At 34.4% G+C, this 21,810-nt stretch overlaps 1 protein-coding gene and 1 long non-coding RNA gene across 2 annotated transcripts; both read right to left on the bottom strand.

Moving 5' to 3' along the window:
* Window positions 1-14,874: 14,874 nt before the first annotated feature.
* LOC114424647 lies at window positions 14,875-17,769 on the bottom strand. The gene is made up of 5 exons (XR_003669049.1): window positions 16,793-17,769; window positions 16,299-16,568; window positions 15,920-16,055; window positions 15,491-15,582; window positions 14,875-15,332 (listed from the first exon to the last, which is right to left on the bottom strand). It is a non-coding gene; the product is annotated as an uncharacterized LOC114424647 (long non-coding RNA).
* Window positions 17,770-19,444: 1,675 nt separating this feature from the next.
* Window positions 19,445-20,950, bottom strand: LOC114424422 (lysine-specific demethylase JMJ25-like). Its single transcript, XM_028391265.1, has 2 exons — window positions 20,600-20,950; window positions 19,445-20,062 (listed from the first exon to the last, which is right to left on the bottom strand). The coding sequence occupies exons 1-2, from the start codon at window positions 20,933-20,935 to the stop codon at window positions 19,982-19,984; spliced, it is 417 nt and encodes a 138-aa protein (XP_028247066.1). The 5' UTR covers window positions 20,936-20,950; the 3' UTR covers window positions 19,445-19,981.
* Window positions 20,951-21,810: the final 860 nt, after the last annotated feature.

The raw sequence follows: 21,810 nt of genomic DNA, 5'->3' as shown, positions 1-21,810 counted from the left end.
ATTGTCATATTTAAAATAATTAATTTTTAAAACCATATCTAAAATTATTTCAAATTGATTGTGAATGTGAAATTTTTTATATCAGATAGCTAAAATAATTTTGAATTGATTTACGTTGTAAAAATTTTAAAATACAGATATATATATATATATAGTGTAAACACGTAAGTTTAACTTTATAATTTAATAATTATCGAGATGGATTCTGAATAAGAATTTATATTTGGCAAATTTTCCATAATGCTTTGCCCACTACCAACAAGAGACAGGCTTGCCATCTCTCCCCTACTGCAGCGTGTCCTAGATGTCCTTGACAGATTTTCCGCACTTCAAAGAAGTTTGGCTTCGTATGGGGTTTAATTCGAATTCTATCTTGACTTGTCAGAATAGCCAATCTTGGATTCTGGTCGTGATTATAATTATCAGCCTTCAGCGCTTATTCTTTCCATGATCGGATGTTTGTGGAAGTGGAGAAATATGTCTTGACAACTGAGCAATGGAGCGTTCAATATGTCTGTCCCTTGATCCGTAGAATTGGTTATCAAATTGTTAATTTTTTTAACTTTTAGAGTTTACAAATTCATTTGACTTTTGCCCGCTGATTCCTATATTTAAAATTTTTTTAGTACGACTTTCGAGTTTATCATCAAGTTAACTAATTAAATAATTAAAAAAATTAAACTAAAGATCGGTTTGAATTATTTTTTTATTTAGGGTTCACCATACTTGTAGTTGATTGCCTTGAGGTGTTTGAGCTTCTCACGAAGATTGATAGCCAAGGTGATGGATATGCATCTCCACAGAGATATTATTTATGGCATCGAGACTCTTCTACAGTTTTCTTGGGAAGTTACTTTCCAGCATGAGCAGGGGAGTGCGAATGAAGTGGCACATGGCTTGGCTAAGGAAGGAGGTCGTTTGCATGACTAGCTCTAAGGAGTTTATAGTTACTCCTGCTTTTGTTTTAGATTTTTTTTTTTTTTTGCATGACTTAGCCAATCTTAGCTGACCTTGTCTCTTATTAATCTTTCTTTCCTATAAAAAAAACTTGGAGGCATCATCATTGAAGGCCAAAAAGGAATGCAACCGCAGAATAGAACTTATTGCTAGTGCCTCCCCAGTTTTAACGTGAAGTTTGTCGAAATCAAGATTTTCCAATTGCTGACCACATACATGGTTGAATTGTGAGAAGGAAGAGTGGGGTTTAGGTAAGGGAAAAGGGGATGGGGTTAAGGAAGGGGTGTAACAGAGTGATGCACCTGGGGTTAAAAAGGATATAATAATCAATTAAAATATAAAAAGGGAAATCTTGGTGTACTTAGCAAAAGGAGCTGCCAATAGTAAGTCCCAAATATTAACTGCACAGCAAGCACTATAGTCTTATTTCAAATAAAAAGGCAATTGCTTGGTGCTACCAGAAATGCTTGTGCATCCAACATATCCAACATATTATGTGAAGTGGTAAAAACATTCTTCACTTAAAACTTAAAAACACTTTCCTTTCCCTCTTCCCGTCTTTACAGGCTGCGTTTTCATCTCCTTCATTCTTCGTTTCTACTTCTCCTTGCATTGTCGTCGCCGTTTGTACCTCCAGTCACCGCCACGTTGTCGTCATCCTCGTCTTCTCCTTCGTCATCATTAGTGTATTATTCACTCACGTTAATGCAGTGCATTGTTCACTCACGTTACAACACTGAAACAGCAGAAAACAACAGTCAAGAGAATAGCTTTAGAACAATAATGCTGAAAACAAGCTTCATAGGCTCCAATAATTTACACCCGTGTAGGTTGCACATGCATGAATAGAATAAAAGTAGTTATGAAACATGCTTATACGGTCATTTATGGTGAAATGATTTATGATAACATGGAATCTTGCCAGAAATAAAGTAGTCAAATTTAACTTATGTTGTAAAAATGATTTATGATAGCACGGACCAACTTGCTTTAAGTTGTTAAATTTTTTAAATGCTTTTTTATTATTTGTAGACATATTTTTGTTATGTTAACCTTTTTTTTTCTTTTCGTAAATATGTTTTTTCTTTCAAATTTAATATTTTTTACGATTTTATTTTTATTTTAAATAAAAAAGTTAAAAAATATATAATAAATAATATTAAGTTGATTTTATTAGTATATTTTTTGTGATTTTATTTTATATGTTATTATTTTATTTTAATGTTTTATTATTTAAAACATGTTATATATATTTTTAATATAGTTTACTTTAAATGTTTCTTATTTAAAGTTTAAATAATCTATCAATAAAAATTAAAAATAACATAATTAATATATTAATATAAAACGCACAATACAAATGAAAGAAAAATAAAAAAATTACAAGTTATTTTAGTCATGTACTTGTTTGTATGGACAGTTAGTCCGATAATGTCCTTCACTTCTACATAATGAACATTTCTTAGGCCTATTTGAAATTGGTTCATCCATCTCATTATGTATTCGAGTAGTGGTCGGCTTGCCTGATGTCAATCGTCGTTTCGAAGGTAGTCGAAGTGCATGCAAGCAAGGTAGTCGAAGTGCTTGAAATTGTCCACAATCACACGATCATTCATTCAATTTGACAGTGCATGCCATTGCTCATCGATCAAGTCGCGTATTTGCAATTTCTTGAACCTCAAACTCCCATGTTTCTCGAACATACATGCGAACATAATGCGAGGTAGCAATGTATTGATTTTCTTGCATCATGACATATACATCTTTGGAGTGCCTATGCCCTGCCTTTATCATATTCATGATTTTGATGTCGTTAGTAACAAATGAATCATTTATTTTATTAAATGTTTCATTGACTAAGGCAACAATGGGTAATGCTCGGGCAGAAATAGGCAATGTGGCGAATGCAATACATAGACGAAACATCTGGTTCATTCCAACCAACATGTTCGGATTGTAAAGCTGCTAGCAAACTGGTTCCCCTTACTGATATAATACATAAATTTGGTTGCGGAGTAACATATCTTCGCAAATAATGCAAGAACCACATCCAAGCTTCTCTAGTCTCGCTCTCAACAATTGCAAAAGCAAGTGGAAAATTGTTCTTACTACAATCTTGTCCGATGGGAGTTAACAAAGTACCATGGTATTTTCCAGTTAAAAATGTCACATCTAATTGCACAAGTGGCTTGCAATATTTGAAGCCTTCAATGCATGGATTAAAGTTGTGTGTTTAGGGTTTGGGGTTTAGGGCTTGGGGTTTGGAGTTTAGAATTTAGGGTTTAGTGATACTTGTGGTAAAGTTGTGTGTTAGGATTTAGGATACAATGAGAAGGATATTTGGACTATTAATGAGTTAGTTAATTAGAGGGTTTTATTAGATATAAATAGGGGAAGAAGGATAAGAAATATTCTTTTCTATTTTCTGTTCTTTTCTTATATTTAGTAAAATTCTTTCTTTTCTTCATCATTTCAATTTTGTTCCTAACATTGTGAGGCTAGACTGATTAATCTGGGAAAGCAATATAGCTAGGCTCATGTCTTTAGGAAAGTCATTGGGCTAGATTATATCTAATCTTATAGTGCATGATTTGAACCAAAGAAGGCGGATCTGAGTAGTTGAGGTTATGAGTCAACAAGAAGAGAGAGAAAATGAATCAATGTGTCTTTCTCAAACTCCATCGATGTAGACTACAAGCGCTAGCCAAAAAAATAAATGAGAAACTGAATCCATGATTCTATGCCCTATATTTGCAATCACCTTTTTCTCCTTACTATCTAAAGTCGCCTAACACCTTTGAGATGAAGGTGGATTAAATGAGCCATGCCACATTTGTTTCAAACTATGTAAATGGATACTTGATAGTGAGGACTAAAAAGGTAAAGAATTGCAACTATAGGGACCAAAATGAGATGTTTTAAACTATACGGACTAAAAGGGAAAGTTATTACAACTATAGGAAACAAATGGGTAATTTCAATGTTTTCAAATAATGAGGCTAGCTCCATCTTTCAGGTTTTTCTGATCATCTTGATATGTGACTGATATTATCATCTTTACTTTTTTGATCAATTTGTTTGCATTTGAACTAAACTCTATGTATTTGACTATTTGGATTTGGATCAGTACTTGGTATCTTTACTCATTCCAAGATATTTTTCTGGGTATTACTTGATTTTACTCGGCAAATAAATGATGACGATGGGTACAAAATTACTATTTTTCAATGTTGTTCAGTTTTCTTTCATAATACAACAACAACAACAACAACAACAACAAGAATAATAATAATAGGACTCTCCGCTTGCAAATAGAACTCTCTGCTTCCCACAAGGGATAGTGGAAGACTTACTGATCAAGGTTAGAAAATTCATTTTCCTTGTGGACTTTATGATTCTGGATATAGAGGAGAATGAAGTCACACCAATTATTTTGGGACAACTCTTCCTCAACACAAGACGAACATTGATTGATGTCAAGTAAGGGAAATTGACTTGGTGGCTAGGTGATGAGGAAGAAGTATTTAAGGTATTTGATACTGCAACAAACTCATTTTCTCCTCATTCCTGCAATTTTGTGCAGGCCACTAACAAGATAAAAGTCATTTTCTCCTCAAATACCCATAAATCCTAATTAGTCAAGTAACCCTAATTTGTCAAATACCCCTAAACCCTAATTGGCCAAGTAACACTAAACCCTAATTACTCAACTACCCATAAACCCTCATTAGTCAAATACCCCTAAACCTGAATTTGTCAAGTAACCCTAAACCCTTATTTGTCAAATATCCCTAAACCCAATTAGTCAAGCAACCTTATTTTTTCAAATAACCCTAAACCCTAATTGGTCAAGTAACACTAAACCCTAATAAGTCTAGTACAATAAACCCTAATTAGTCAAATACCTCTAAAGCTTATTTGTAAAGAAACCCTAAAACCTAATTTGTCAAATACCCATTAAACCCCAATCAGTCAAGTAATCCTAAACCCTTATCTTTCAAATACCCCTAAACCATAACTAGCAAAGTAACCCAAAAATCTAATTTGTCAAATAAACATAAACCCTAATTGGTAAAGTAACACTAAACACAAATTTGTCAAATACCCCTAAACCCTAATTAGTGAAGTATCCATAAACCATAAGTTTTAAAATAACTATAAACCCTAATTGGTCAAGTAACACTAAACCCTAATTAGTAAAGTAAATCTAAACCCTAATTTATCAAACACCCTTAAACCCCAATTAGTAAAGTAAAACTAAACCATGATCTGTCAAATATAGCTAAACCCTAATTAGTCAAGTAATTGTATCCCTAATTTGTAAAATAACCCTAAACCCTAAACAGTCAAGTAACACTAAACTCTAATTAGTTAAGTACCCATAAACCCCAATTTGTCAAGTAACCCGTGAATCCTAAATTTTCAAATACTCCTAAACCCTAATAAATCAAATAACCCTAAACCCTAATTGGTCAAGTAACACAATATTCTAATTTGTCAAATAACCCTACACCCTAATTAGTCAAGTACCACTAAACCTTAATTAGTCAAGTACCTATAAATCTTAATTAGTCACATACACCTAAACCCCAAATTGTCAAGTAACCCTAAACCTTAATTTTCAAATACCCATAAAACCTAATTAGTAAACTAACCCTAATTTTTCAAATAACCCAAAATCCTAATTGCTCAAGTAACACTAAACCCTAATTACTTAACAACACATAAACCCTCATTAGTCAAATAACCATAAACCCTAAGCCCATAAACCCTAATTTGTTAAATACCCTTAAACCCCAACTAGTCAAGTAAACCTAAACCCTGATTTGTCAATACTACTAAACCCTAATTAGTCATGTAACCCTAAACCCTAATTTGTAAAATAACCCTAAACCATAATTGGTCAAGTAACACTATTCCCTAATTAGTCAAGTATTCATAACCCTAACTAGTTAAACACCCATAAACCTCAATTTGTGAAGTAATCCATGAATCCTAAATTTTCAAATACCCCTAAACCGTCATTAATCAAGTAATTCTAAATTGTCAAATAACCTTAAACCCTAATTGATCAAGTAACACTAAACCTTAATTTTTCAAATACCTATAAACTCTAATTAGTCAAGTAACCCTAATTTGTCAAATAACCCTAAACCCTAATTTGTCAAATCCCCTTAAACCCCAACTAGTGAAGTAAACCTAAACCCTGATTTTTCAATACTACTAAACCCTAATTAGTCATGTAACCCTAAACCCTAATTTGTAAAAAAACCCTAAACCATAATTAGTCAAGTAAAACTAAACACTACTTAGTGAGGTATTCATAACCCTAATTAGTTAAACACTCAAAAACCCCAATTTTTCAATTATCTCACGAATCCTAAATTTTCAAATACCATTAAACAGTGATTAATCATGTAACTCTAAATTGTCTCATAATCCTAAACCATAATTAGTCAAGTAACACTAAAGCTTAATTTTTCAAATACCCATAAACCCTAATTAGTCATATAACCTTAAACCCTAGTTGGTCAAGTAACACAAAACCCTTATTACTCAACTACACATAAACCATCATTAGTCAAATACCCCTAAATCTAAATTCGTCAAGTAACCCTAAACCCTTATTTGTCAAATACCCCTAAACCCAATTAGTCAAGCAACCCTATCTTTTCAAATAACCCTAAACCCTAATTGGTCAAGTAACACTAAACCCTAATAAGTCAAGTACAATAAACCATAATTAGTCAAATTCCACTAAAAGCTTATTTGTAAAGAAACCCTGAACCCTAATTTGTCAAATACCCATTAAAACTCAATCAGTCAAGTAATCCTAAACTCTTATCTTTGAAATACCCCTAAACCATAACTATCAAAGTAACCCTAAAGTCTAATTTGTCAAATAACCATAAACCCTAATTAGTTAAGTAACACAAAACCCTAATTATTCAAGTACACATAAATCTGAAATAGTCAAACACACATAAACCCCAATTTCTCAAGTAACCCTAAACATCTAATTTTTCAAATACCCCTAAATCCTACTTAGTCAAGTAACCATAATTAGTCAAGTACCCCTAAACCCTTATTAGTCAAATATCCCTATTTCCTACTTTGTCAAATACCCCTAAACCTTAACTATTCAAGTACCCATAAACCATAATTAGTCAAATACCGCTAAACCCTAATTTGTCAAGTAACCAAAAAACCTTATTTGTAAAATACCCCTAAATTATAATTAGTCAAGTAACCCTAATTTGTCATATAACCCTAGCCTCTAATTAGTCAAGTAACCCTAATTTGTCAAATAATCATAAACCCTAATTGGTCAAGTAACACTAAACCCTACTTACTCAACTACACATAAACCCTCATTACTCAAATACCCCAAAAACCTAAACACTAAGTTGTCAAATACCCGTAAACTCTAATTAGTGAAGTATTTGTAAACCCTAAGTTTTGAAAATAGTCATAAACCCTAATTGGTCAACGAACACAAAATCCTAATTAGTCAAGTACACATCACCCTAATTAGTGAAATACCCATAAACCCAAATTTGTCAAATATCCTTAAACCCCAACTAGTCAACTAAACCTAAACCCTGATTAATCAATACTTCTAAATCCTAATTAGTCATGTAACCATAAACCCTAATTTGCAAAATAACCCTAATCCATAATTGGTCTAATAACACTAATCCCTAATTAGTCAAGTATTCATAACCCTAATTAGTTAAACACCCATAAACCTCAATTTGTTAAGTAACCCATGAATCCTAAATTTTCAAATACCCCTAAACCGTGATTAATCAAGTAACTCAAAATTGTCAAATAAACCTAAACCCAAATTGTTCAAGTAAAACTAAACCATAATTTTTCAAATGCCCATAAATCCTAATTAGTCAAGTAACCCTAATTTGTCAAATAACCCTCATTAGTCAAATACCCCTAAACTCGAATTTGTCAAGTAACCCTAAACCCTTATTTGTCTAATACCCCTAAACCCAATTAGTCAAGCAACCCTATTTTTTAAAATAACCTTAAACCCTAATTGGTTAAGTAACACTAAATCCTAATTAGTCAAATACCTCTAAAAGCTTATTTATAAACAAACCCTAAACCCTAATTTGTCAAATACCCATTAAACCTCAATCAGTCAAGTAATCCTAAACCTTTGTCTTTCAAATACCCCTAAACCATAACAACCAAAGTAACCCTAAAGTCTAATTTATCAAATAACCATAAACCCTAATTAGTTAAGTACACATAAACCCTAATTAGTCAAATACACATAAACCCCAATTTGTCAAGTAAACCTAATTAGTTAAACACCCATAAACCCCAATTTTTCATGTATCCCATGAATCCTAAATTTTCAAATACCCCTAAATAGTGATTAATCAAGTAACTCTAAATTGTCTCATAATCCTAAACCCTAATTGGTCAAGTAACACTAAAGCTTAATTTTTCAAATACCCATAAACCCTAATTAGTCAAATAACCCTAAACCCTAATTGGTCAAGTAACACTAAACCCTAATTACTAACCTACACATAAACCCTCATTAGTCAAATACCCTAAATCCTAATTTGTTAAGTAACCCTAAAGCCTTATTTGTCAAATACCCCTAAACCCAATTAGTCAAGTTGATGCAATCCTCCCTAGGAAGGGACCAGTCACTAGAGCCATGAGCAAGAGGCTCCAAGACGATTGAGCTAGAGCTGCTGAAGAAGGCTCTAGGGTTCTCATGAACCTCAGGGTAGATTTCTGAGCCCATGGGCCAACGTTGGGTCCAATTATCTTTGTACATATTAGACTAGGATGTCATTATATTTGGTCCTTGTATTTAGGGCTCCATAATGTAGGTAGGGAACCCTAGAAATATAGGATTTTTCAGTTCTTGTATTTTAGGGCACCTAGACTAGTTTTTATATTAGGGGTAGTTTTGTAATTTTCACATGCACTAAGTGAATATTTTATGTGTGTAGTTGAAAATAAATTTAATTGATTTGGTTGAAGCCCAATCCAATTAAATTATAGAGGGGGAGGTGAGCATTTGCTTACTACACCCCATTGCCACATCATATAGTCACATTTTGTGCATGTCCTTCATGCTTTACATGTCTCATGACACCTAAGCACACTTAGTGGAAAATCTAGGAATTAATCTTGGATTAGTGGGCTGAACCATAACTAAAATTCACTAATCATAATTAGTGAAATTTTGGCTCCAAATTTTGACTCCACAAATTCAATTTCAAATTCAAGTGAAATTTGAATTGAAATTCAAATTTCTCTCCAATATTGTGTGACACTTAGGCTATAAATAGAGGTCATGTGTGTGCATTTTTTTCAACTTTGATCATTTGAATATTAAACTTCAGATTTTAGAGCACAAAATTTCGTGCTCTTCTCTTCCTCTCCCTTCATTCATCTCCTTCTTCCTCCAAGCTCTTATCCATGACCTCCTATGGTGGTGAGCTTCTTCTAGACTTATCTTCTCCTTGAAGTGGTGTCTCCTCTCTCTCTTCCTTCTCCATTCCGCTGCCATTCATCTTTCAAGAAGTAAAGGAATCCATTGATGAAGAAGATCCTAGCCCTACAAGCTCCAATGGAGCTTACATCATGTCCCCTTCCCCTTGAAGAGGATTTGACCTCAAATCTGTTAGTTCCCCCTCCTCAATATCAGTTCCACCTACAAAAGGAGTTAAATCTGAAATGTTAAAAGTGGTGTTGACTCCATACTCTTCTGGGAGGTCCAACCTATAGGCATTGTTATTGATCCTCTCCAAAACCTGAAAAGGTCCATCCCCTCTAGGGCTAAGCTTGGATTTCCTTTTAGTAGGAAATCTATCCTTCCTAAGATGGAGCCAAACCTAGTCACCCTCATTAAGAACTAGCTCTTTTCTTCCTCTATTGTCTTTAGTTGAATACACCTTTGTTTGGTTCTCTATTTGGTTCTTAACCCTCTCATGCAACTTCTTTACAAACTCTGACCTAGATTCCCCTTCTTTATGTATAAAAGAAGTGTCCAGTGAGAGAGGAATAAGGTCTAACGGTGTTAGGGGATTGAACCCATAGACAACCTCAAAAAGGGACCTTGGTGGTTCTATGAACCCCCCCCCTGTTGTAGGCAAATTCTACATGAGGAAGATACTCATCCCAAGACTTATGGCTGCCTTTCAGAAGAGCCCTTAAAAGGGTGGATAAAAACCTATTCACTACCTCTGTTTGCCCATCAGTTTATGGATGACAAGTGGTAGAGAAAAGAAGTTTAGTTCCTAGCTTAGCCCATAAGGTTTTCCAAAAGTGGCTAAGGAACTTAGCATCTCTATCTGACACAATGGTCCTAGACAAACCATGGAGTCTCACAACTTCCCTGAAAAAAAGTTTTGAGATGTAGGAAGCATCATCCACCTTGTGGCATGGTATAAAGTGTGTCATCTTGCTAAACATCCACCACCACAAAGATAGAGTCTACACCTCTTTGGGTTCTAGGAAGCCCAAGGACAAAGTCCATACTAATGTATACCCAAGGTGTGGAGGGGATGGGTAAGGGTGTGTATAGCCCATGAGGCATCACCCTAGACTTGGCTTGTAAACAAGCCACACACCTAGTACAATGCTTATGGACATCTTTCTTCATATAGGGCCAATAAAACTTTTCTTTGAGTAAGACAAGCGTCTTGTCTATCCCAAAGTGCCCCATGAGCCCACCCTCATGGCTCTCTTTCACAAGTAATTTCCTAATGGATCCTTGGGGTATGCAAAGTTTTCCCTCTTTGAACAAATACCCCTCAACCAAATAGAATCCATTTTGGGCTTTTTTCCCACAACTCTCGTAAATGGCAATGAAATGTTCATCTAAAGCATACAAGTCCATAATATTATCAAATCCTAAAATTTGAGCTCCTAGGGAGCAAAACAATGTGTATCTCCTAGAGAGGGCATCAGCTACCACATTTGTCTTTTCCTTTTTGTATTTGATAACATATGGAAATTGCTCTAGGTATTCTACCCATTTTGCATGCCTCTTGTTTAACTTGCTTTGCCCTCTAATGTACTTAAGTGATTGATGATCACTATGAATGACAAATTCCTTGGAAACAAGGTAATGTTCCCAAGTTTGGAGGGCTCTTATTAAGACATAAAACTCTTTATCATAGATAGGGTAGTTTAGGGTGGCACTATGAAGTTTTTCACTAAAATAAGCAATAGGATGCCCACCTTGTAACAATACAGCTCCAACTCCCACTCCAGAGGCATCACATTCTAGCTCAAAAGTTTTAGAAAAGTCAGGAAGAGCTAGAACAGGGGCCTTAGTAAGTTTTTCTTTTAGCAAAGCAAAGGCTTGCTCTTGTTTTTCACCCCAGGTAAATGCCACATTCTTCTTCACCAGCTCATTGAGACGTGATGCAATTGTAGAGAAATTAAGAACGAATCTTCTATATAAGCTTGCTAACCCATGGAAGCTCCTAATATCTCCCACACTTTTTGGGGTGGGTCATTCTTGGATGGCCTTGATTTTCTCAGGATCCACTTGGACCCCATTTCTACCAACTACAAAACCTAAGAAAACTATATTATCTACACAAAAGATACACTTCTCTATATTTGCATAAAGAGTGTTTTTCCTAAGGACTAAAAGAACTTGCCTAAGATGTCCTAAGTGATCATCTAGGCTCCTATTGTACACTAAAATATCATCAAAATAAACAACTACAAATCTACCTATGAAATCCCTTAAGACATGATGCATAAGCCTCATAAAGGTGCTTGGTGCATTAGTGAGCCCAAAAGGCATCACTAACCATTCATACAAACCAAACTTGGTCTTGAAAGCGGTTTTCCACTCATCACCCTTTTTCATCCTAATTAGGTGATAACCACTTTTAGGATCAATTTTTGAAAAGATATTGGCATCATGCAACTCATCAAGCAAATCATCAAGTCTAGGAATGGGGTGCCTATACTTTACAGTGATGTTGTTGATGGCCCTACAATTTGTACACATTCTCCACGTACCATTCCTTTTGGGCACCAACAACGCCGGCACAACACATGGGCTTAGGCTCTCTTGGACCCAACACTTCTCCAACAATTCTTTAACCTGAGACTCTATCTCCTTAGTCTCCTGAGAGTTAGTCCTATAGGCTGGCCTATTAGTAAGGCTTGCTCTTGGGACTAAATCTATTTGGTGTTCTATTCCCCTTAATGGAGGTAACCCAGGGGGTATCTCTTTGGGAAATATATCACCAAATTCATGTAAGAGTTCATGGACCTTTAGGGGTAAGGTCTCAAATGTAGGAATTGTGGCAATGCTAAGGGATGTTTCCCTTGATAGGAGAAGGTAGAAAGATTGTTTAAGAATGAGTGCTATTTTAATATCACCTTTTGTTGCAAAATGATTTTCCTTCTTAACAATCTTTTTGGAGTAATCTTTTTCCTCTTTTTCCTTTCCCTTGGCCTTTGAAGACAAGGCCTTACTATCCTTCTTTTTCTTTTGTTTTTCTAATTTTTCTTCCTCATCCCTCTTATCTTTTATAATTAGTTGATCTTTGACCACCTGTGAAGGTGTTTGAGGATGCAACACAAATTTAGTGCCAAGATGGATGAGGGTAATCTTATTAGTTAAGCCATTGTAAATGATCTTCCTATCAAATTGCCACGACCTTCCTAAAAGAATATGTCTTGCCTCCATGGAAACTATATCACAATTAACTTTATCCTTATATGTCCCAATAGAGAAAGGTATCTTCACTTGTTGGTTAACTATCATTTCCCCTTGCTCATTGAGCCATTGAAGTTTATAAGGTTTTGGGTGGGGAATGATAGTGAGGTTCAACTTGGAAACTAATCTTGTGCTACAAAAATTGCAACAAGATCCACTATCCATAATGAGAGAACAAGTTTTATCTAAAATTTTGCATCTTGTATGAAAGATGTTCTCTCTTTGGGATTGAGATAGATCGCAAGATTGACCTCCAAGGAGCCTTCTAACCATTAAGAGGTCACCTTCTTCATGGGGGTAGACTTCCTCACTAGACTCTTCACCCCTTACTTCATCTTCACTTCCACTAGAGGAAGGGCAAGAAGTAGTCTCTTCTTGACTACTATAAATGTCTTGACCCCTCATGATCATGGTTTTCTTTGTGGGGCATTGAGAGGCAATGTGACCTCTCCCAAGACATTTGAAGCATTTAATATTGCTAGTCCTTTCTTGGAAACTAGTCTTAGGGGTGTATTTCTCTACAGTCTTACCCTTATCTTCCTTGGGTTTTGAAGGTCGAGCCCCCAAAATTCCATGGGCTTGGTCCTTCCTTGGATAAGAGTGAGAGTCATAAGATTTTGAAGAAGACTTTCTTTTAAGTTGTTGCTCCACTCTTATGCAAAGTTGGACTAGCTCATCTAGGTCCCTATATGGAAGGAGTTCAACCTTGTCCCTCACTTCCATATTAAGCCCACTAAGGAACCTAGCTATGCTTGTTCTTTCCTCCTCCATAAGTCCAGCTCTTAAATGGAGTAGTTCCATTTGTTGTCTATATTCTTCAACAGTCATACTCCCTTGTCTAAGCCTTTGGAGCTTGTCCATAAGCTCCCTTTCATAGTAGGAGGAAATGTGTCTCTTCCTAAGGGCACTCTTAAGATCATTTCAATACTCTAGTAGATGATCCCCATGAATCCTTCGTTTCCTAACAAGGGAAGTCCAGCAATAGAGGGCATACCCTTGAAAGCTAAGGGTAGCCAATGGAACTTTTCTCTCTTCGCTAATATGATGGCAGGCAACGAGTTGTTCAACTTTCATTTCCCAATCTAAGTAGGCCTCAACATTATCTTTTCCATGGAAATATGGGAGGCTAATGTTAACCTCTTGAGGCCTTCTATCCTTTTATTTTCTTTGGGAGTGATGTTTAGTATGTGAACTATGCCGCCCTCTATAATAGACGCTAAGTTCTTTTCTTAAACTCTTGCAAGAGTCATGACTACTATAGGAGGCATGTTTTTCTCTTTTCATTTCTTTCATTATTTTTCTTCTTTCTTCCTCTCTTATTTTCTCTCTTTCATCTTGACTTATTTCTTCCACTCTTTTTTTACCTTTTTCTTTTCTCTCTTATTTTTCTTTCAACAACTTAAGGGATCTCAACTCATCTAATATCTTATACAAGGGGTCCTTAGGAGTAAAACCCTCGCCATTAACACTAGATGAAGAATGAAGACTCATGTTGGTTCCTAAATTATGGTTCTTTCTTGTTGGGGGTTTGAAAACAAAAGGTAAAAGAAACTATGATGGAAACTAGCCAAAATAAAGACTAAAAGAGGTGTGAAAGATAAGATAAAAACTAATTGGTAAAAGGCAAGCTACCTAGGCAGTTTGACAATAGAGAGTAAAGGAAATAAGGTATGAAAGTAAGCAAGAAATTAAAATGCAAGAAATGCAAACTAGGCGGATCCTAAGAGTGTTTGGATGACCTTATTTAAGGTTCCCAACAAAACACTCACTATCCTAAGGGAAAATTGCCTAAAATTATTACACACAAATGAAAGTAAGGTGACCTATTGGAGGCTCCCAACTTACTTCCAATGAAAGGCCTTTTTGTTACAAAATTTGAAAGCAAAGCAAATTGTCAATTACAAAATTACAAAAAAAAAAAAGTCCTCAATTGTGGTGACTATTCTATCTTTGGTGTTTCACTCAATTTGGAGTGCTTCTTAGTCCAATAGCTCTTAAGGTGGTTGACCCCTTGCTTCTTGACTCAAATTCTTCAAGGTATGACATCAATCCTCCTTTCCAATTCCCTATATGACAACTCACAAGCAAGGAAACAAAGAGACAAACAATAACCAAAGACAAAAAAAAATGAAATGAAAGCTAAACCAATAGAGTTTTAACAAGACAAATTTTCAAGGATTATTCAACAATTAAAGCAATGAAAAGCACACAAAAGCAAGCTAGGACTCAAAGAGAAACCTAGAATGGACCTAGAGTAGAGTAGAAAAACAAAAAAAATTAAGTATCCTTTCCATCCAATTGAGTATAAGCCATATGAAATAAGTAAAACACAAGTAGCCTTTCCATCCAACTGAAAAAATTTTAAGTGCCGTTATGAAATGAGTATTACGAGAAAGCTTGAAATGAGTATAAGCCATATGAAATCAATATTACCAGAATGCTTGAACAGTCAACAGTCAAGTAATAAGGATCTAGCATGCCTACATCTTAGTACCTTCTACAAAATTGAAGAAAACCAAGTCAACCCAACAAAAAGTTAAATCATAAATGCTACGTACCTTTGTGAAGCTCCGCTTATACATAAAATCTTCCTTTTTTTTACATTAAAAGGATACTAATTAACAATGTTTCTCTTTACCTTGACCTACACATCAAAAGAGACAACAAATCAACTACCTCTCAGCTTGGAAGATTATGATTGGTCATGAATTGGCTCAAAACCAACAAATTCTTATAGCCAAGAAAACTATTGTGACAATCTTACAACTAGCTCAAATTCATTTACAAAGAAAAGCTGCATACATTCTAGCAGCAACGGTCTTCGACTCTTGGTAAAATCCTCAACCCTAGTCACTGGTCAGCAAGGATCCCAAACTCTTGTAACATCCTCAACCCTGTTCATAAATACGACAATGTTATAAATATTCTAAGTATCACCCGTTTAGTATTTTATTCCTTATTCATAAATAAAGAAAACCAAGCAACCACAAATATCACAATGTTATAAATATTCTAAGTATCATCCAACATCATTAAAGGGCTAATAAAAACATCTCAATGTAAAACCACTACAAACATCTTATGTACCACACAAGTGAGCAACTAATAAGTAAAACAAAGCATTCACAACGAAAATTCAGCAGAAAGTAAAGAAAATGATTGAACAAATTAACAAGATTTCTCCACATATGCAAACCCTAATCCAATAACTATTGCAAAGACAAAATTTACCATGAATTGGAATTGGGTAACTCAGAATTGAAGCTCGGCATTCCTCTTTCAGCTCTCTTGTCATCTTCAACAACAACAATCCTCCTGGTAGTTCTACTCCCCATACATCATTCTCACCACCACATCATCAATTCCCCTGCACCTCAACAAAACAAGAAAACCTTAAAACCCCTAACCCAAAGCAAACAACAAATTCAACAACAAAGTAGCTGCCTCGATAAAGTTAAAACCAAACTATTAAGAAATTCTCAAAACTAGTACAACGCAAAATAGAATCAGAAACAAATATAGAACAAACCAATCCTAGGTTTGAGCTTCTAATTGACAAGTCTTCATGTGTAAGTGACTAAATCTAAAGACTTGAAAAGAATCTGATTACCTTGAGACGTCTCCATTCAGAACCAGGCCACCTAATACTATCGATATCTTCATTACCAATTATTGTACCTACATGTCCAGTTACTCAAACAAAAAGGCAATAGACCTAGTTACAAAAAGTTTCCTTGTAGATACTATAACTACCATTAAAAGCTTTTGTAATTATTTTTTTCCTTAGGGATAGATGCATTTCAAAATAAACCATGCATGACTTAGCCATCTTGTCAGCACTTGCTACCTCGAAACCATCTCTTCTATGGAACTCTTTAACCTGCTCCATTAGTTATGAACGAAACAAGGATCAGCAAATCCTTCAGAAAAATGTCTTACAATACATATTATATTAGTAGGTCATTCAAATTCTTAAAGTAGTCCACAGTTTCACCAGTAACCAAAAAAACTGGTCATAAAATTAGTCCTAATCATCAACAACCAAAGATAAGAATTATGATAAAAAGTTGAAAGCTGATGTTGAAAAGGAAGAATGATGCTTACCTCTGTGTCAGGTAAATTTTTATACTGCCGCAGCACCAGTCGCTCGGCAAATTCAGTGTATGAGCATGGAACTGATTCAGTTATACCATCAGAAAATTTGAATGAAATTGAATCTTCTACAGTTGAGCTTTGCTGGAGAAGACAATCAGGGCTCACTGGAAGTAGAGGAAATATTCAAATCATTCACATGATCCTTGATCACAATGAATTACAACTTGCTATGGTCATCTTCAATTTCAAGATGATTATATCAGCACGTTCATAGTTAATCTAGGTTATAATTTCAGTATACATCTCATAATCAGGAACATGCAAAAAGATTAAACAGCTTTACAGGACTTCTATTTCCAACATAGGAGTGAGGGAAAGAAGATAGATCTGATGAATTTAAAGAAAAATAAATTATGCATAATAACAAATATCTCTAAAACTACAGAGGCAGCATGAACATTGCAAGTGATCAATATCAGAATTCAGTAGCTACTAACTGAACACTGCAAGCATGTTGTATGTCCAACCACAGAGGCAGCAAAGAGAGGGGAAAACGAAACACATAGAAAAATCAAAGAGAGAGGAAAAAAGAAAGCTTACAAGATGAGAAGGCTAGGGTTCAGTTTGGCCTTCAAGGATGATTACAACATGAACGGCGGCCAAATACGTTTTACCAAAATAATAATCAATAACTATAGTTATGTATGTAAGGTAATAATTAATTTACCTCTACAACAGGATCCTGGTATGAAGTAGTTTTGTATGTAAATCTTGCACAAACAACCAAAATAATAAAGCATTGACCAACCTGTTATTTACCCCTGAATCATCAACCTTCCCAAGAAGCCTCGGTCCCAACCGCCTACCTAAACAGTCTGGAGAACAAAATAAGTAGTCAATAAATGGTTTAAAAAAGGCACAAGGTGAGACATAAAACATGCACTTAAACCAGTATTCATTCCTCAAACTCAATACTAAACTAGCGTTTAGAATTCAGGAACACTTGCCCCAAGACAGGAATTCTAAACGCTAGTTTAGTATTTATGGACAGAATGGAAACACTTTCCAGCTCATCTAACTCAATCTGGGAGCGACTAAAGAATTAGTATTTAAAGTTATTAAAGTAATGGCAATAAGAAGTTGAACCTTTACCTGACAGAAGGCCAGTTATCGTGCATCAAATATCAATACCACATTCATAAACCACTCTTAAACAAGAATAGTCACAAATAAAATATAAAGTTCAAGGCTGAAAATATGCTGCTATTCAACTGGATAGTTCCAAAACAAAGATCACTTTGGATTAAGCTCGCCACATATTAGTAGAAGAACATTACAAAACATAAGCATATTTGATAAATAGGGAAACGCTTTCCATTTTACTTTGATTGAATTGAACCCTTATAAGGTAAAATTGTTATACTTCAGAGTGTAAGAGAATCACTCATTACAAGACATAACATTTAGAGTTTGGTTCTAATGATTGGATATTTTTAGCCAGATCAGACTTGACCTGCATTAGAGTTCAGTAGTAGTTAGTAGATTAGGTTGCAGTCCCTACAGGAAAAATATATATCAGCCCATATTAACCATAAACAGTAATAAATTCTTCTTACAAATTTAAAAAAGAATACACATTGAAACCATATTTCTCCAAAATATAGTGTTGGAATTTTGTTTGGTACACTTGAATGCATGAAAGTGTTTCATTTTTAAGTATATTGAATACATGAACACTGTATAAAAAAAAAATAAAAAAATACATGAACACAATATAACAAAATATAAAACCAACGTGCATTAAGGATCTCATGTTTTTGTATAAAAGCATAAGTTTTATTTTATATACTGTCAAATGTAAAAAAAATTGTAAATTAATTTAATATTGAGTTAATTAATAGGCATGTGCATTGTTTGTGCAAGAAAATTATATTATCAATCAACTAGAAATATTTATCATATAACTTTAATAATAATTATCATGAATATCAATAAATTTATCACACATATGACAGTTTGTGATTAAATAATAGTGTAAAAGTTTTTTACACTTTCAATCAACTAACTAGAAATGATGACATATAAAAAATTATTAAATTAATTATTATAAAAGTTAACAAACTTATTATATATGATAATTTATAATTAAATAAAAGTGTAAAAAGTTTTTATAAAATTTCAGTGCATAAATTATTTACTATGTATTATTTATTCTAAAAAAATTATTTTAGATACGATTTTTAAATAATTATTATAAAAATCAATACACTTATCATAATCGATAATTTATGATCAGATTATTATCATAGTTAGTGAGTTTGAATTAAACTCTAAAAGCAAATACAATTCAAACCTTGAGGGGAATTAAACTCTAAGAGAAAACTACAAATCAAGTTGATGGAAATAAAAGTAAAAACTAAGTGCAAAAAAAGAGCCAGCAAAGCAACCAATTTAACTCCAATAATGCATGTATTAGCAACGGCATACAGAATGACAACAAACCAAGTCACAGGAATGAAATTAATAAATCATCACACATTCAAAATAAAATAAAGGCTAAAATACACTATTGGTCCCCTATAATGCTCAATCCGCAATTTTGGTCCCCCTATTTTTCAAAATCAGCGATTTTGGTTCTTTAGTTAGTTGACCGTTAATTGATTGTCCATGGTCAAACATTGAGTGAAAAATAAAAGTATCTAGGAGACCAAAATTGCAGATTGAGCATTATAGGGGGACCAAAAATGTATTTTACCCTAAAATAAATTCATGAAAATAAGGACATCCATGTAAAACAAGCAATATTAATGAAACATACAGCAGGAAGAAGGTTGGAAACTGCAGTGCCTGATGATGTAATGGCTACTGCTGGAATGTGAGATCCTCTTTCATATCCAACAGCATGATAAGCAAGTGAACGCTCATCGAAGCATGAAATACATGTGATTAATTTGTGACTTGCAGCAGCAACAGCAACAGGGGAAGGTCTAGATCCAGGAGCAATACACAAATACTAAACAAAAGAATAAATCAGAATCATGCATTAATATTGGTGCATATGTAATATTTATCAGATCATCTCACCATCAAATCGGATATGCATCTAACCCGGTGCCATGTAATCAACCCAACACTGAACCAGTAAGAACTGGGAAACTCGGTCTAGTCGGATACACTCAATTTCCCGGTTGTACTCTCTCACTTTTGCTTCAAATTCTCAATGACAGTAAGTTTATCAGAATCCAGTTTCACTTCAGCAATATGAGTCAACACATTTACCTAAAACAGCCAAATTATTAAAAAAAAAATGCTTCAATTCCTTCATTGATAAGCATGCACTCAGGGCCACATACAGCAAAATATACAAAACACTAACAAATGTTTGATCAGGAAAATCTATGCAACTGACATAAGTATATATACGCAAATTAAAGCCTTCTCTAAGCCAAAGGCATCATTCATTTCAAGTCCTTAAACATACTAATGTGATGATTCTACTATCATAACAAGAGTAGTTTTTCTAATTATCAATCAATCATTATAACAACCAGGGAAATAACTCGTCAAATATAGAATCAAATGAGAGTTTATGAATTGAAGACAATGCACAGAACTTAAAAACTGACATGGAATTGAAGCCACAAACTACTCATAAGAAACAAAACAGAGAAATGCAATGGCTTATCAAAGACAACACTTTATACATCCTACAAACTATACACCATCCAATATGAAATCTATTTAAAAAGTTCAAATAATTTAGAAGAAATCCTTGAAAATAACAGCCCAGGAAAGAAATAAGCAAATATTGCATACTGCATCAGACATATCACAATGGAGCTTAGTCACTGAATCACCACGTCCAAGCTCCTGAGGAAATCCATAAGCAATATATGTTTTTGGCCCCAGGTCTGGCTTTAGAGAACCATTAGGCAACTTCACAGCAAGGTTAAGAGAACCTTTGTGAGGATCAGTATATTCCTTGAAGGGTAAGGAAGATATGAACTCAGCACAATGACGAGGCAATTGTTCCTCAAATAAATTAGAAGGAGGCCAATCTTTTAATTTCAATATCTGTGGCCAAGCAAGCCAATCCCTACAACCATTTGTATAGCCAGTAAAAAATTGGTGGATATTAATTTCCCCCTGCATTTAACCAATACCTCAAAAGAGAAATGCAGAAATCAGCAGCAACTGAATAAACAAGTCCAGTAAAAGCAGTAAAGAATTACTAAATCAGTAAAATAAAGCAGATATGATTTACTCTAGTCTGATTACTAAACAGAAAAACAGAATGAGTACAAATCGAAAATAACATTTTCAACAAACTAAAAAAAATAAAAAGTACATTTTACCCAACATCAGCTAGATGCTGTAAGTCTAAGAACTAGACAAACATACCAAAGGATGCAAGGGCAACAAGAAAGGTCTGGGCAGGCAAAGCAAAAACAGCAAAATGGGGCAGGGACAAGAAACAGCCAAACATTGAGATAAAATTTTCTAAGATGATAAGATAAGGAGCAAAACCTAGGACTATGAAGATGAATATGATGATGATGGTAGCAGGATAAATTGATCACACTAGCCATATTTCTTGAGAATGATGGAGAGACAGCATAAAGCATGAAACAAGGGCTTAAAATTTGAGACTAATACAAAAACTACACACAGAAAAATGATTTCTAATTATCACCCTAATGTGTGTTTTGTTTACCAACATTCCACCTTAGGCCGGTATCTCTTTATGACCCAGATAGCAGAACATCTACAAACTGTTTCTTAAAGTGGAACCATCCACCAAAAAATTGTAATTTTTCAGTACTTCACAAAATATTTCAAGAACATTCAGTTCTGATGACTCTATGGAATTCAATAACTGACAATATTAAATGCACTGAAATAACTCTCAAGTCTCAATCCAGAAAAGGTGGAGTTACTGAATTCAGGAAACATGTAGGAAATTCAACAACATAAAAATTGCTAATATTAAATAATTCTCCAAATGCCATAACTGCAGTGGTTCCAGT

The sequence above is a fragment of the Glycine soja genome, chromosome 8 (genome assembly GCF_004193775.1).
Source record: "Glycine soja cultivar W05 chromosome 8, ASM419377v2, whole genome shotgun sequence".
NCBI classification, from domain to species: Eukaryota; Viridiplantae; Streptophyta; class Magnoliopsida; order Fabales; family Fabaceae; genus Glycine; species Glycine soja.
The sequence above is the reverse complement of the archived record's forward strand: the minus strand, read 5'-3'. Positions and strand labels throughout refer to the sequence as shown.